The sequence below is a fragment of the Micropterus salmoides genome, unplaced genomic scaffold (genome assembly GCF_014851395.1).
Source record: "Micropterus salmoides isolate LMB-PRFRI ecotype aquatic unplaced genomic scaffold, ASM1485139v1 Ms_hic_scaffold_18, whole genome shotgun sequence".
In the NCBI taxonomy this organism is placed as follows: domain Eukaryota; kingdom Metazoa; phylum Chordata; class Actinopteri; order Centrarchiformes; family Centrarchidae; genus Micropterus; species Micropterus salmoides.
The window spans coordinates 23,586,643-23,602,539 of NW_024040928.1; the positions used below are offsets into that span (position 1 = coordinate 23,586,643).

The 15,897-nt window shown below is 37.2% G+C and overlaps 1 protein-coding gene across 1 annotated transcript in view; it reads left to right on the forward strand.

Annotated features, from left to right (window-relative positions):
* The window catches only part of tbc1d32 (TBC1 domain family, member 32), a 76,414-nt gene that overhangs the window by 4,580 nt on the left and 55,937 nt on the right, over positions 1-15,897 (forward strand). The window contains exons 8-21 of the mRNA XM_038727019.1: positions 730-833; positions 924-985; positions 1,244-1,394; positions 1,546-1,605; positions 2,464-2,563; positions 4,659-4,796; positions 7,477-7,566; positions 8,497-8,639; positions 9,606-9,733; positions 10,596-10,797; positions 12,052-12,131; positions 12,342-12,480; positions 14,240-14,327; positions 15,090-15,208. Of these exons, the coding sequence (XP_038582947.1) occupies positions 730-833; positions 924-985; positions 1,244-1,394; positions 1,546-1,605; positions 2,464-2,563; positions 4,659-4,796; positions 7,477-7,566; positions 8,497-8,639; positions 9,606-9,733; positions 10,596-10,797; positions 12,052-12,131; positions 12,342-12,480; positions 14,240-14,327; positions 15,090-15,208 (1,604 nt within the window). The remainder of the gene's footprint in view (positions 1-729; positions 834-923; positions 986-1,243; positions 1,395-1,545; positions 1,606-2,463; positions 2,564-4,658; positions 4,797-7,476; positions 7,567-8,496; positions 8,640-9,605; positions 9,734-10,595; positions 10,798-12,051; positions 12,132-12,341; positions 12,481-14,239; positions 14,328-15,089; positions 15,209-15,897) is intronic.

Consider the following 15,897-nt stretch of genomic DNA (forward strand, 5'->3'; position numbering starts at 1 on the left):
TCAAACTCAAATAATATGACATTTCTCCTGCTGCTATTTGCTAGTATTATGGTCTCTTCCCCTGCAATACAGTGAATACGGTGAATCCACAGACCTCACTGGAATTGTACTGCTCAAAAAAATGAAGAGAACACTTAAATCACACATCAGATCTCAATGAACGAGATGGTTCAAATCTTTACTGTAAATTGTATTAATAGTTGAGACCAATATAACAGCGGTCAGTGGAAACCAAATCACCAACCAATTGAGGACTGGATTCAAAATCACACAGAAAATCAAAGTAAAGAAACTGAAATAACAGGCAAATCTAACTTGTGTGAGCAATTGTCTGTGCCCATCACCTGCAAAACCATTTCCGTGCTTGCGGTTGCCTCTCCAGTGCACGTATTGTCACTTTCATTTGCACCAAAAACAGGTCACAATGATTTGTAATCGCTTATGCTTCCTTACTGGACAGGTTGATATCCCTGAAGTTTAATTGACTTGATGTTATACTATGATGATTAAGTGTTCCCTTATTTTATTTGAGCAGTGTATTTATAGTAAATAAATAATTCACATGCCTCAATGTGGACAGTTTTCAATGGGGCAGATGTATTTATTTATAATGTTAATGACATTGTGATTTGTTCAATTTAAAATTATCAGAGAGAGAGAGAGAGAGAGAGAGAATCATGCATGTAGTGCATTATCTGTAATAAGTGTATTTTGTCTTTTGCTGCGCAGCTAAAAGTGTGGAGTCAAGCTTTCTGTCTCACAAGCTAAGCTTTCCAAGTAGCTCAGCTACCATCGACATAAACAGACCTGAAATCAGTCGTCTTCTCAAACAGGTACAGTATCTTTACCTTTTATATTACAGTATTTGAAGTATATCATCATGCAGAAACATTAAAGCTTTCTCTCTCTCTGTCTTACCTCAGATTCGATTGATGAATGACTTTCAAAAGGAGGTGACAACCTTTTGGATTCGTCATCCTGAGAAGTAAGTTTTAGCCGAAATATGAAGTCAGGGCTGGCAGGTCCCCACATCCAACGCTCACTATCTCAGATGCCACTGAGAATTATGACTATATGTGATGCAAAATAATAATGCTAAATGTCAGTATTTACTTAAATGTACAGTATACTGTAATGGTTTCCTAACTGCTTCAACCCAGTGCAAATGTACTTTACTTTTCTTGTCTATAGAATAATGGTTTACTTTCAGTACATTTGTTTTTGTCTTCTTTCTACCCTTAAGATACATGGAGGAAGTTATTGAGAGCACGTTCTCCCTGTTGTCCTTCCATCATGAACATGGATCAGCCTCACCAGGGACAGAGAAAGCTCTGGAATCCATTCACCTACTGGCCTTACTGGATATTAAAGCTACCTGGTTTAAAAAGTGGATGGTGTGTATTGCAAATTAACAGGTGTTTTCGTAGTTGTGCAGAGTGCATTTTTGTATACACTATCCTGTTCGTGTGTTGTTTAATAGTGTCTTTATCTCATTCTTTTATATATATTCTATTCTATCCTGATCTGTCTAACTCTGCCTTTCAGCATGGATACTACAGTAGGACTGTGGTTCTGAGACTCTTGGAGAGAAAATACAAGTCTCTGGTGAGTGATTCACTCAACATTTAATATCCCTAAACTCACTAACTCCTTTGTAATGAGAAGTCTGGTACCATAGAGAAACAACCAACCAAACAAGCTTTCACACCCACAATGTCATTTAGGCACCCAAAACCACTGCGCTGTTGAGTGCATTCAAGAATGAAGAAACTTAGGAAGGGAATGTTAGGAATCTAAAACAAACTCTGTTATGCTTGCTGACCTGTAGAACTGCAAAAGGACAAATTCAGTTCCTCTTTGGGGCTGTTGCGGATCTATCTATGTTTTTACTTTCTGCATTTTTCTGATTTCATCCATGGGCCTTTGACTGACGCCTACAGTGAAATTCTTATTTGTGCCTGTGTATTTTTGGGATATGTGTAATTCACAAAGCCAAACAGTGCAAGACAATGTAGGAGTCTTTGAGAGGGGCACAAGTGTTGAGCGTCACTTTGACATTTAAAAATTGATTGTTTAATCCTAAACCTCCCTCTCAACTCTTACTCTGACTTTAGAGAGGATTACTGTGAACTGACCCCTTGAAACTTTCTCTGACGTAAATGTCAATAACTCTTTCAAAACACTCTATCCCTAAACTACTCTTGCATTGCATTGAATTGAAATTCCCTGAGGTGCTTGGATTTAGATTCAAACGAATGGTTCTAGTCTTAAAACTCTTGAATAAGAGGTTCGATAAGAGAGTTTGACATTCTCAACAAACTCTAAAGTAAACCTGTTTTTGGCTTGTTCATAGCAGCATCCAAATTTGGAACAGGAGATTAGCAGTTGTCATTACTTCCAGCCAATCACGTGTTTGCAGCAACCATAATAGCATGCATTGTTTTAATCTTTTAATTTTGTCAGATTGTAGCAGCCCTTCAGCAGTGTATACATTACAGTGAATCATGTGAACGTTTTGCAAATGAGACTACTGATCCCCAGTCAGCGGAGCCGCAGACCACTGGTAAGTAAAATGGTCCAAACTCATGATTTCTTAAACAGGTTTATGTACTCTCTCAGGCATATCTGAATACCAATCTTCACCCTGAGTCTCACTCCGTGTGGTAAACATCAGCACGTGTGCAGTAATGATGATTTAATGTGTGCTGTGAAACAAACCAAAAAATAATACACTCAGACTGAAGTTCTGTGAAAGCCTAATGAGAAAGTAATGCTCCATTTGAAGCCTGTGGGTGTTAAATGCATTTGCACCTAGACTTGGCAGTCATCATTTATTCAGTTTCCTAAATGCTCACACGCTGTTCCTGCTGTCATTAAAACAGACGAGTGCAGAGAAAAACAGTAGAAAGAAAGAGAAACAAAAGATAAAGTATGCAGAAAAACTGTTGAAAGGAATGGAGAGAAAAGTATGATAGAAGGTTGAAAAATGAATAAGCAGTGAAAGATGTGAGTAAATTAATGATTAAGCTGAAGCTAAAAGCCACTATTACCAAAAAAATAGACAAATATAATTTAGGGGATAATATGGCAGGCATGCGCAAGACTTATTTAAAGGTTCAGTGTGTACGTTTTAGTGGCATCTAGGGGTGAGGGTTGCGAATTGCAACCAACTGCAACCGCTACCCCCTCCCTTTCCAATCGCTGAGGAGAAGCTACAGCGGCTGACATGCTCTGTTGGCTCTTGTGCTAAATAATACGTGTGGTCCTGTGTTTGTCCAAATTTCACTTTGCTTCTTACTTCTGATAAACCAGACGATTTCTTCGTCTTCATCATACATATTCAACGTAGTGACAAAACACACACTGTAGAGCAATTTGGCCGTTTGGGCTACTGTAGAAACATGGCGACTTCCATGTAAGAGGACCCGCGGTGTATGTAGATAGAAATGGCTCATTCTAAGTTAATAAAAACATATGGTTCATTAGGCGGGGTCTTTATACACCACTGAAAACATAGTTATGTATATATATTTCATTTCTGTCAATAGATTCTCCAAAATATTACACATTGAACATTTCAGTTTCTACTGATCTAAAATATTAAGGATAACAACGTAAATCTCCATCTCATCATTGAATTTAGTCTAACACCTTCCATCTCCCTTGTTATTGTTTTTATCTGTTCCTCAGTGTCATATGCTGCCACTTTTTGTTTGTATTTCTCAAAATTAAGGCCACATTTCTCAACCCCTCTACTGTTTCAACATTTTGTTTGTTTACAGCATTTAATCTCAACTTGCAAAATGAACGTGTGTGGATAGATAGATAGACAGATTTAGATTAGATGGTAAAATGCTGCACATCCAGTTGCACATTTAAGTGTAAAATATCAATAAATGAGAGTAAATACAGTGGGGGATTGGGCGTAAGGGAATGTTTTTGTCAGTGTGTTATCACCTGTAAGCCAGCTGGCTCCTCGAGACTGAACATTTTGACCTTGCCTTGGATGAGTGGAGATACGCCGGCTCCCTGTCACTGATACACTCCTCATAAAAGAAGAAGAGTTTTTCTGAGCTGTGCTTCTTTTTGATTTTCTGTACCCAAGAGGCACTGCAAGGTTGCCTCAGACCTTTTTTTTCATTTGTCAATCTCCATTCTATTACAGAAGCTTTTAGATATGATGCTTTAAAGTGTCTCTCCACCACATCCTCGCAAAAAGAGCATTCATCTTGATTTTATGAATTGCATTTAGCATAATAGAATATTGCAAAGTACATTTTTAAAAATTTGCTATTTTTACAAATAGTTGCAAAAAACTCCCGCACATTGTGGAACTTATTATGAGCTTGAAACATTTCAGTACTAGCCCTTCATGAGGCAAAAAAGCTTTACAAATACTCATTGATCTTTTAGCTTTTTCTTGTGGATGGTCTTTTGGCCATGCAAACTGATTCTACAAAATTAACCCCTTTGATTTTAGTTTTGTAACACTTGAAGTTTTATACGATGAGTTAACCATTGGTTAGAAAAATACATTTATTTTACCTTAGCTTTATTTTTCTTAGCAGTATTTATACCTTGTGGAAACCGGAAATGTGATTACAGCAAACGTCTACACAGTTCAAGCTTAAAATTTGTATCTTCTATTAATGTTTCAGGTTCAGCCCAAAGGAGTGTCTATACAGGAAAAGAGCTTGAATATGCTTTCTTTGTGCATTCGCTGTGTGTCCTGGGGAAACTCCTCATCTACACCAATGGGAGAAAGCTCTTTCCTATCAAAGTGAGGAAACGCAAAGGTACAATACTAGACTGTTCTGTAAACAGTTTTAAACATATGTCAAAATATGTCTGTATATTTTATTTCTTACATACTTGTTTCACTATAAAGCCGTAAAAGGTTTGACTGTAGTCAAATGAATAGTCTGACTCTCATCTTTGTCTACGTGAAGTAGTGTTTTTTTTTTTAGCTTGGCACAAAGACTGGAAACAGGGAGACAGCTAGTCTGTCTCTGTCCAAAGGTTACAAGATCCCACTATTGAATAATACAATATTCTAATTGTAAAAACTCTGTTTTACAGAGGGTTATGTGCCTTGTAAATGGTCCTGGCCAAGAAATAGTCCAGCACATAGCTCCCTGTAAAAAAAACAAAAAAACAATCTTTGTATAGATTAAATGTTAATTAAGGTGGCAAATTTTGTTACCTTTGGACAGAGCCAGGCTAACTATTTCCCCTTGTTTTCAGTCTTTGTGCTGAGCTAAGATAACTGACTAGGTTGCGTGGTATCAATCTCCTTATCTAACTACAGCAGAAAGTGATTAAGCATAATTCTCAAAATGTCAAACTATTCCTTAATGTGCAAACACTGTAAACAGGTGAATACTGTATATTGTCCATTGCTGGTATTTGCAGGACTCAAAGGAATTCACTAATGGTTTAAATGACTGATTTGGACTTAAGTTAAATTAGGCTTGTTTGTAGTTTATTGCCCTGTGCAGATCTCTCACCTCTCACAAAACAATCTCTCCAGCTTCACATGGTAAATGGACTGTATTACCATTCCCACACTGATGGCAGTCTAACATGCAAGTTTGGGGTTCAGTATCTTGCCCAAGGACATTTTGACTGGAGGAGCCAAGGATCCACCAGCAGCCACAGTCGCCGTAGTTTATTGCCCTGTTCTGATCATTGATTCTCCCATAATGATTCTACAACAAAACAATCTCTCCAATCTTTTAACATCATTTAATCTCATGTAGGAATGTGTCTGATCAGCTTACCCATGGTACCACTCCCCGCCTTCTTCCTATGTAGTGATTTTGTTCCCTCCACCCTGTCTTAATCACTGAAAAAGTTATGTAACGGCATAAATGATACGTAGGAAGACCATTAAAACAGACTCATCGTCTGCGGTCTCCTCTCTGAACCCTGTTTTATTTCACTATTAATCACTTTTCCAAGTCAGTCTGGAGGCAATCAAATCATTGACATTAGAGTGGTATAAATTAATCATGAGGCCCACGCTTTGGGTGGAGACCTGTTGCACCTTGAAGTTGGCACCAAGATCAGTTTGTCATGTGTCAATTCCTAAACAATTTTCAATTACACTAATGATTTATTTGATCAAAATACTGTCCACACGTTTTTAGAAAATTCTCTCTATTTTATTTAGATTATTTCTTTCATCCCATTTTTGCCATAGTGACAATTTGATTTTGATCAAATTTTTACTTACCTTACTTTTACTTCATTTTACTGTAACTGAAAGAGTCTGTGCTCTCTAGGAGACACACCAACTAAAAGAAATTGAAATGTGATTTATTGTTATTCATTGTCATATTTTTTACATTTTTAATTTAACCATTAAGGCCCTGTGCCACAGATTCCAGACACTTCTCACATATGTTCAGACATTTGTTTTCAGTAATGTCACCACGAGAATGGAAAGTCCACTTATAGTGGTTAGTGGATAGTAGTTTAACTTAGATTTATTTCAGCACTGTTTTCCTTAAAATATGGGAAATGTTTCTTGTGCTGCTAGAAGAATACACAAATATTGACAATTAATAATCTGTCCCTGGCAACGTGTATTACGTAATATGCATGTTAGAATTACATTACATGATGTAGTATGGGCTCATGGATTAGGGCTGCAATGAAGTATTATTTTAATTATTATTTCTTCTAATTCGATTAATCATTTCTGGTATAAAATGTCCGAAAATAGTGAAAAATGCTCATCGCAATTTCCCAGACCCTGAAGAAATGTTTTCATATAGTTTTTTAATCTTTTTTTTTTTGTGTAACCAATAATCTAAAACCAAACATTCCATTGATAATGAAGTAAAAAATCTGCAAATCATTGACATTTTTGATAATCAAAAATAATTTTGCGTTAATTAACGAATTGGTTAACTAACTAATTGATCCAGCTTTAATATGAAGTTTGGTATACAACATGTATTATACTATAAACAACTTGGTGATTTAACAGCAAAACTCTCAAATCAGTATAATTTCATCTCATGTAGGAGTGTCTCTGATCAGCTTACTCATAGTACCACTCCCTCTGGTCCTCTTATATATATATATATATATATATATAATATATATATATATTATATATATATATATATATAATATATATATATATATATATATTATATATATATATATATATATATATAAAAGAGGACTAGAGGGAGTGGTACTATGAGTAAGCTGATCAGAGACACAGGGTCGCGGGGCTTTTTAGTTACATTCAGTTAAAATACAACTGATTGGTGCATTCATCCTGATATCAAGCAGTTTTTAAACACACCAGATACTAAAACAGCATCCTCGTCTTTAAGGTTACCAAAACTTCAGTCATGAACTCAGTCCATTTCCTTCTCAGCAGTACCCACTGCTTTCACTGTCCCAGTCTAGACACTGAGTAACCAGACTGATTTAATTATTTATCATGTCCTGTTTCAGATCCCGTTTACCTGACAGACCTGGTTGTCATCCTGATTAACATCATGTACCAACACCCCACACCTCTGCACTGTGACACCTCACACACAGGTGGGGCCCCACACACTAATACACGGATATTAACTCTGTCAATGAGTTTGGACTTCTTCCCTGGTTTCTGTCCAGATTGTGAGTCTCGAATCAAGGACTGAAGGAACAAAGTGACCCTCCCTATGAGGCATAATAGCATTGCTCAGACCATATCTTTTATCTCTTAACCTTGTACTGAGGCATGCAGGACTATGGAAGACCTTGCTTTATTGCACCATTCATTCTCATGAATTACACTGCAGCAACTTTCCTGCCAGTGATCAATAGTGTCCCCTACCTTGACTTTGTCAGAGAATAATGTCATTTGGCTGCTGCAGTGAGTCATTTTGAGCAAGTCATAGATTTATATTATTATTTTACCTGTAGTCTGGTTAAGATCATCTGCACCAGTCATGAGTGTATATTTTAAGTAGCATCATGATGCCACAGATTGCAATGTCAGAGGTAGAGGCAGAATAAAAGTATGTGTATGAGAGAGTTCATTTTGGCTGGAGGATATAATATTTAATTAAAATTGAATAATGTCACAAAAATAATGAAGCTTTCCTAATGTTCTAAAACAACTTTATTGTTGTTCCCAGAGTTAATCTGTAGTTTTTGCACACTATTCACTGATGATGAATGTAACCAAAATGTTTTTAAAAATATGGATGTGAGAGTGGTGGAAATCTACTCATATCATTTACTTAAGTAAAAATAGGTATTATTAGCAAAGTGACAAATGGAGACAAATGTAATATGTGGCCAATCTATAAAACCTACTGTATAAAAGAAATCCCCACAAGCATTCATTAGCTGTGTGTTTTAGTCTTAGTTTTAAACGACATGAATATTATAGGATCAATTGGCATACATATAGACGCAGGCCAAACACAAAGCACATATTAATTCAGTTGGAAAAACATTATAATTGACCATTTGTGTGTTCAGACTCCCTGTCGCCCAGCAGTCTATCGATGGAGGTGCTATGGATGCTGTGTGAGAGGACAGAGTGTGCTGCAGTGTGTCTCCACCAGCCCCCTGTAATAGAGAAACTACTGGCTCCTGTTATAGCTCTGCTCAATGGACAGCAGGTCTAAAACACACACATGCATGTACACAATACAGTCTATGGTACACACACATTTGTTTTAATACAGTTGTGGGTGGAATAGACCATCTGGTTTGCAGACACATACCACAAACACTATTGATATTCATAAATAGTTAAATAGAAAGTTTGAAGTTTTTAAATTACTTAAATTTACTTTAAATTACTTTGTAATACATTACATTTATTCATTTAGCTGACGCTTTTATCCAAAGCGACTTACAACTGTTATATATGTCAGAGGTCGCACGCCTCTGGAGTAACTAGGGTGTCTTGCTCAGGGACACATTGGTGGATGTGTCACATTGGGGAATTGAACCCTGGTCTCTCACACCAAAGGCATGTTTCTTATCCACTGCTCCAACCCACCTCTTGTACCCTCTTACTTTTTCCCAATATTAGCAAACATTATTAACAGTACAGATAACAACGACAAAGAAAAGAATACCTTCACAATACCACTGTATGCTGTTTGGGTATTCCAGTTGTGAGCTTTCTAGTGGTTTATATCAGGGACTATTACAACAACACAAAATATTAGAATATGGCAGCTTGAATCATAATAAATGCCTCGGCCTTTAGCCCTCTCCCTACCGTCCTTTAACTTGATGGATTCCCTAACTAGTAGCTCTAATTTTATCCACCAACATCTGCCACATATATTTCCCTAGTATATATCTACAAATGCAAGGTCTATAGCCACACACTGATCCTAACCTCAACCATTACCCCAAACCAAGTTTTATCCTTGTCATCAGTCAGCCTTTCAAAAACTGTTTAAAATTGTGGAGGCATTGCTTATGAAAATATAATAGCTTTTCTCATTTCCATCATTGTGAAAGTTAATGATTTTATTTCAGTGTTCAATATTTGTTCATCCTTCGTGGGATTCTGCTTGTTTCTGAATCAGCTGGGTAATTTTTGTCTGTTTATTCTTTACGGTTTGCAGGCCAAATTAAAATCTCCTGAAGCAACACTGACTCTCATCGCTGATGTTCTGGCTCGGATCGCAAACACTGACAGAGGATTAGCTCTCTTCTTATACGAGAAGAATCTGGTTGTAGGCCACAGTGAGAGGTGAGACAGTGTGATTGAATTATGATTAAATACACAGTGTAGTTTTATGTCTTTCATGGTAATGAATAGCAAGAAGACGTTATACATATGTACATTTAGCAAATCCTCCTCATTCCGCACAGAGAGCAGATTAGACCAAAGGATGTTGCTGGTTTGTCAGTCACTGCGACTATATCTTTGATCTTCTCATGTGTCATTACAGCAAAAACTACTTTTATTAAAGATACTCAGGGTCACTCAGAGGCCCCAACTTAGTCTTGTATTCTGTTTTAATTGGTTGACCTTGACCGTTCTGTAACCAGGTTCAGTTTGTCCAACCTGAAACAACAGTCTGTTGTTGTGAATTAGCAATAATATATTCACCAAGGCTGATGGCACTACTGAGGACAAAACTCAGTACTTGTTATGACTAAGGTGCTCTAGTCTGCCACTTATTCTTAGATGTAACTCCTCTGAAAAATAGGTTGTAAAAATTAGCATATAAAAGTCCACCAGGGACTTTAATCACCATGTGTCTTGTCAATCAAGGATGTTGGAGATCTAGTCTAGACAGGGGAAGACTGTGAATTTGATACATTGAAAATCAGGGAACGATACAAATGGGTCGCTTACAGCAATAAAAAAAAGTTCTAGGATGTATTTGACATTTAGAAAATAAGGGAAAGTACACCATGCCTCCCCCAATATACCATAGACAAGTCACAGATCGAGATCAGGACTGTTTTGAGTCACCTCGATACACTGTTTACTTTGCTCATTTGTAATTTTTCTAAGCAAAACCCATCGTATTTCACACATGAAAAGAGGTCTCTTCTCTCTTGTGAGCATATTTCTCTTTGTCTGTTTCCCCTCTCCTCTGCAGAACCTTTGCTGCTCATGTCGTTGTGCAGTTCACCCTCAGGCTGCTGGATAAGGACCTGTCATCACTAAGTGAATCCAACACATCCCATACATTATGTGGAGCCTTTATCTTTGTTTGTAGACAGATATACAACACCTGTGAGGGTTTACAGGTCCTCCGACCCTATGGCCTGCACAAGGCTGTAGCTGCTGCATGGAAAAAGGTACCTGCACAGAATTTTATTATATATATATATATATATATATATATATATATATATATATATATATATATATATATATATATATTATATATATATATATATATATATATATATATATATATATATATATATATATATAATTACATAGAATACTGCTTTTGTCATAACAAAGCATCAAATGAGAATACTTGTAGTAATATAATGTGTACTGAAATAATATAGAATCCCACCTCGCGTCTCACCTCTTTATCTAAAACATCCATGTCAAAAATTAACTTGTATGAGACATTGTGGCATCACTCTACAACCTTTTCCCACTCACTCCCTTCTGACTCTTTACCCAGTGTGTGTGTGTGTGTGTGTGTGTGTGTGTGTGTGTGTGTGTGTGTGTGTGTGTGTGTGTGTGTGTTAAATATTAATTATCAGCCTGCACGTACTGAACGGTCATATACTAGACAGCACGTACTATACAATGTCTCAAATCCACCACCTCATCTATTTTTGTGTATATATTTCCTGTAGCTACAGCACTGAACCCAGTCCACCCACTAAACACAGGCACCAACATGGCCCCCATAGTTCCTTGGAGGTATTTTAAGGAAGCACGTTATTTTACTTAGTTCACAGAGGAAAAAACAGTTACCATTTAATCAGTTTGACCCTGATTATGTTGTCAGATGGTGCTGAGGTTGATAAACTTTCTTAGTGTTTTATATACACCCATGTAGAGTAATGGATATGAATTCAGTCTTCTAGAGTAGTTTTTATTTAGTCTGTTAAAGATACACCAAGCACTAACATACACTATAAATGTCTATATTTTCGTGAATATTACATGTATTAATACAGGTTTGTTCCATTAAGATTTAGAATAATATTTCAAGATTTGATATATCCAAATGATTGATTTCAGAAATTAAGAATTACAATCTTAAGACAAAACATAAAAGGTTAATTGTAGACCAACGGTATAGCAAGTCACAGAAAAAAACAGCAAGGATAAACAATTTATGAAATCAAAATACAACTGGGTTCCTAAATGTTAAATCTTCACTCAGAAATATTCTAATATCAGTCTGTAGGCTTAAGTTAATTTGATCTGAAAACATAGGAAGCTGCTTGTTAGTCTCACTATTTTAGGAGCATGGTGTGAATAAGGCAGTTAATAATTCTGGTCAAAACCTTCAGAAGTGCCCACACACTCGTACACATGGAGTGATAAAATATAAAATACTTTTCTTCCTTTATTACTAGACCAGTTCCTTGTCAGAAAGGGTTCCGACCCCGGTACCTGGAGCCACTGCTAGGACATCCACACAGGAGCTGCAAAACATGTGAGGCCCCCCACACCCACACCCACACATGTTTACATGTTTGAGATATTTTAAGTGATTGCAAACCAGTGCATTACTTAAGGGTGGGGTATGTGATTCTGGAGAAATCCAATTCCATGACATAATGACCAATACCATAATATAGAGTGAACAACGACACAGCATGTAACGTCCAGACTTACTCCGTCTCTTTCTTTGGCTTTGGAACAGGCTCATCTGGGAGGAGACATTGTTGGACAGCTTGCTGAACTTTGCTGCAACTCCTAAAGGCCTGCTGCTGCTCCAGCAGACAGGAGCCATGAAGGATAGTGTCTCCTACATGTTCTCTCGCTTTACTAAAAAACTACAGGTAACAACAAAAACTGTACTTTACAATGCAACACAAGTACTGTAGATATTGTCAATTTGTCCTTTTCCATCATAAAACATCACAGTGTTCAAAATGTTGTCTTTTTATTTACTACTTATGTATATTTATACCCAGTTTGCCAGGTGTGCTGCTACCCAGTACACATTTAGGAGTTTTTTTCCAACCTTTATTTGAAGACTGTTCATGGAACCAAAGGCTCATTTACATTAACACCCTGCTCCACACACACAGTGACACATGGAAGCTGCCCAATCTACCTGCAGTTAGTCACTAAAAGGCCCCAGTGGAGCTGTTTGGGGATCAAATGACGTGCTCAAGGACACCTCAACTGTAGTACTGAGGGAACATCACTACTCATCCCCTTTTCAATGTAGTTTCTAATCTGCAATCCAACAAGTGCTGACTTTGGAACAGCTCATGTAAAATACTACAACTACTACCACTAAGCAGTAACTCCAGACATTGCCAGATTTATTTGGTAGTAAAAGCACTGAAGTTAAAATTTAAACTGGTCAGATTAGGCTATTGTAGCACCTTCATATGAATCAAACCAGTCAGAACAATCAGACCAGTGTGACTTTTACAAAACACTGGACTTTAGTGCTGATAAGCGGCGATGTTGAAATGGTTAGATGGTACTGTTTCATCATTATGTAAATCCTGAAAGAATCACCTTTTGGCAGTGGCTAGTTTTTCAATCTTTCTTGTTCCAAAGTACTTGCATGCTGTTTAAGTCGTTATGTGCTGCATTGACTTGAGTTACAGTAATGCAGCACTGCAGCCACAGCAGGATTAGGAATAAAGTTATTCATTGCACATAAAGTTGTTGTGAGTACATTTATTTATTGAATTAAAATGTAAAGTTTTCATTTGGCTTGCAGAAGCACATCTTTAGCAATAGACCATACAGTATAATATTTTTTTTGTTAACATAAATATTTAGAATTTCTGTTGATGCATAAAATATTTCTAGGCATTTGTTTTGTATAATGGCTTATCCTGCAGAACATAATGTGTCTTAAAAACCTTTATTCATCCTTTTGGCCTGTGTCATCGGTATCCCTAATTCATTCTGCAGAAGATGTGGTAATGTGTTGCTCCTGCTCCTACTCAAGGCCACAGTCATATTTCTAGAAAACTGTTCAGTATTCAGTATACAAGTAGCCTGGAGGTTGTTACATGCTTATCAATCTCTGGACTCTACATATGCCTTACATACATAGCATTGTCCATGATTCATATTGTACACACACAGACACCCCCCCACACGCTCTCAGTCTTAATGCAAACCTTAGCTAATCCCCTGTGGGCTTAATTTACTGCCATTGTTTACGCACTCTTGTAATTGCTTCTCTCATTTGGCATTTCACTTTAATTATGGAATGTAATTATATTTAGTCTATTTTTAGTTGTGACATTGTGTTGTAATTAATGAAGGGACTGCACACTCAAAAATCAATTTTCAATTTGATTTCTCCTTAGTGTACTAAACTACATTATGTAGTGCCTTTTCAGTACTCTAGCAGTGTCATAGCAGAGTTTGCATAATGAATCACAAATGGCAAAATTACAATTGCCATTTTTTTCCAAAAATAAAGGCTCGGTTTGCTTCAAGTTCAGGTCCTTTTTGTCTACATGAATCCTTTGTTTGTCTGTCAGTCCCAACCTCTCATTTATTTTTGATTTAGAAAAAACTAAAGAGATAAATTTTTATATTTTTCGCTGTGTGTTTCTGCAGGTAAGCCGCTGTGAGAAGTTTGGATACGGTGTGATGGTGACACAGGTGGCAGCAACTGCTCCAGGGGTGGTGGCTTTGCACAGATCAGGTACTAAAGCACTTACTTGCACAAACAAAAACTTACTAGTTGTGATGCTTAAGGCTTCCAGGTTGTTTTGGTCTAGACCACATCAGGCACTGAGCAGAAAAATTGTTTGGGATGGGATAAATGGGTGAAGAGAGAGCAAGATGATGTGTAAACTGTCAGGTGTTTGTAAGGATATGTGATTTGGTAGTAAGTAATCAGATTTTAATGTCTGTTTCAGAATTTACGTTTAAGCAGCATGGTAAATCATCTGAATACATTCCACATATCAGGTACATATTAATGCTAGATGCAAAGGAGGCATACAACCAATACAATTTGTTGGGGTGTAAGTGTAAAATTGAATTGTAGATTTGGAAGAGTCAAATTGTAATTTTGGGGGCATCAGGGTAGTTGAATTGTTAAGACTATATAATCACAGCTTCCACTGTTTGAATCTGGCTGCTGAGCTTTGTTTAATGTTCCATTATTCCCATTTATCTCTCTTCATATTTCCTTTCTGTCTCCTGTTAACGAAAGTTAAATGCCAAGAAAAACACCCTGTCGTAATATTAGGGTTTTCTTATTTTTGACATATTTTAATGTTGCTGTATTAAAATATTTAAAGATAAACAGATATTGTTTTTTGCATGATGAAGTATTAAATCTTTAACAACTGCAGTCCCGCCACATAGAATCTTATAATTTTAAGATCACAACTTAAAGTTTGTGTGTCAACTCTATACAAATCCATATTGAAACCACCAGCTTGATGCTTTGTTGCAGGATTTGTCCGGGCACTGGTGATAGAGCTGTGGTCTGTTCTTGAGTGCGGCAGCGAAGATATCAAGGTGGTCCGTCCCAAGCCTACACCCATGGACCCCATAGACAGGAGCTGCCTCAAGGTGTGTGTGTGTGAGTGTGAGAGATTAAACTGACTTACTATGATTTCATACCAAGCTGTATGCTCCAAAACAGGATCAAACTGAATTGATTGAGCTGAGACACGCATGGTTACATTTCCAGTCGAACAGGACTGTAGCCATAGTTAACTCTCAGTGGATCTGTAGAAAATGTGTTTTAAACCTTGAGAATGAATCCTCTTTGCAGATGGCTGTATTTTTAAAAAACATCTGGAACAAATTTGGGCAGAAACTTCATTTTCAGGTTCAGTCTAGGACAGGTTCCAACTTTCATGTGAAGCTCTAGTGTTTGTCTGTATAAGTTGGCCTCTGACAGGAGCAAAGTTGTCGCTCTCAGTGAAACTAGCCAAGTGAATACCGACAGCCAGCGAGGTGTGAACTGTGCCCTGCCACTGGTGACTTTAAAGCCTGCCTTATCAGTGGGTCAGCTGCCAGGTTACATGCATGCAGTCAGACCTTCAAGTCCCTCCCAGCCAGCACATGGCAGCAGAGCCCCAGAATTGAGTTTGTGTTGGAAAAAAGATAAAAATGTGTGTGATGTTTTATGCCTTGACCTCTGTGAGACAAACAAACTAAATATGCACAGACCAGTGCAAATGGGATCTGATGTGCACACTTTTTTCTGTTCTCCTTGATCCAGTGATGAGAGGACTTTTGTGGTTTATTATTCT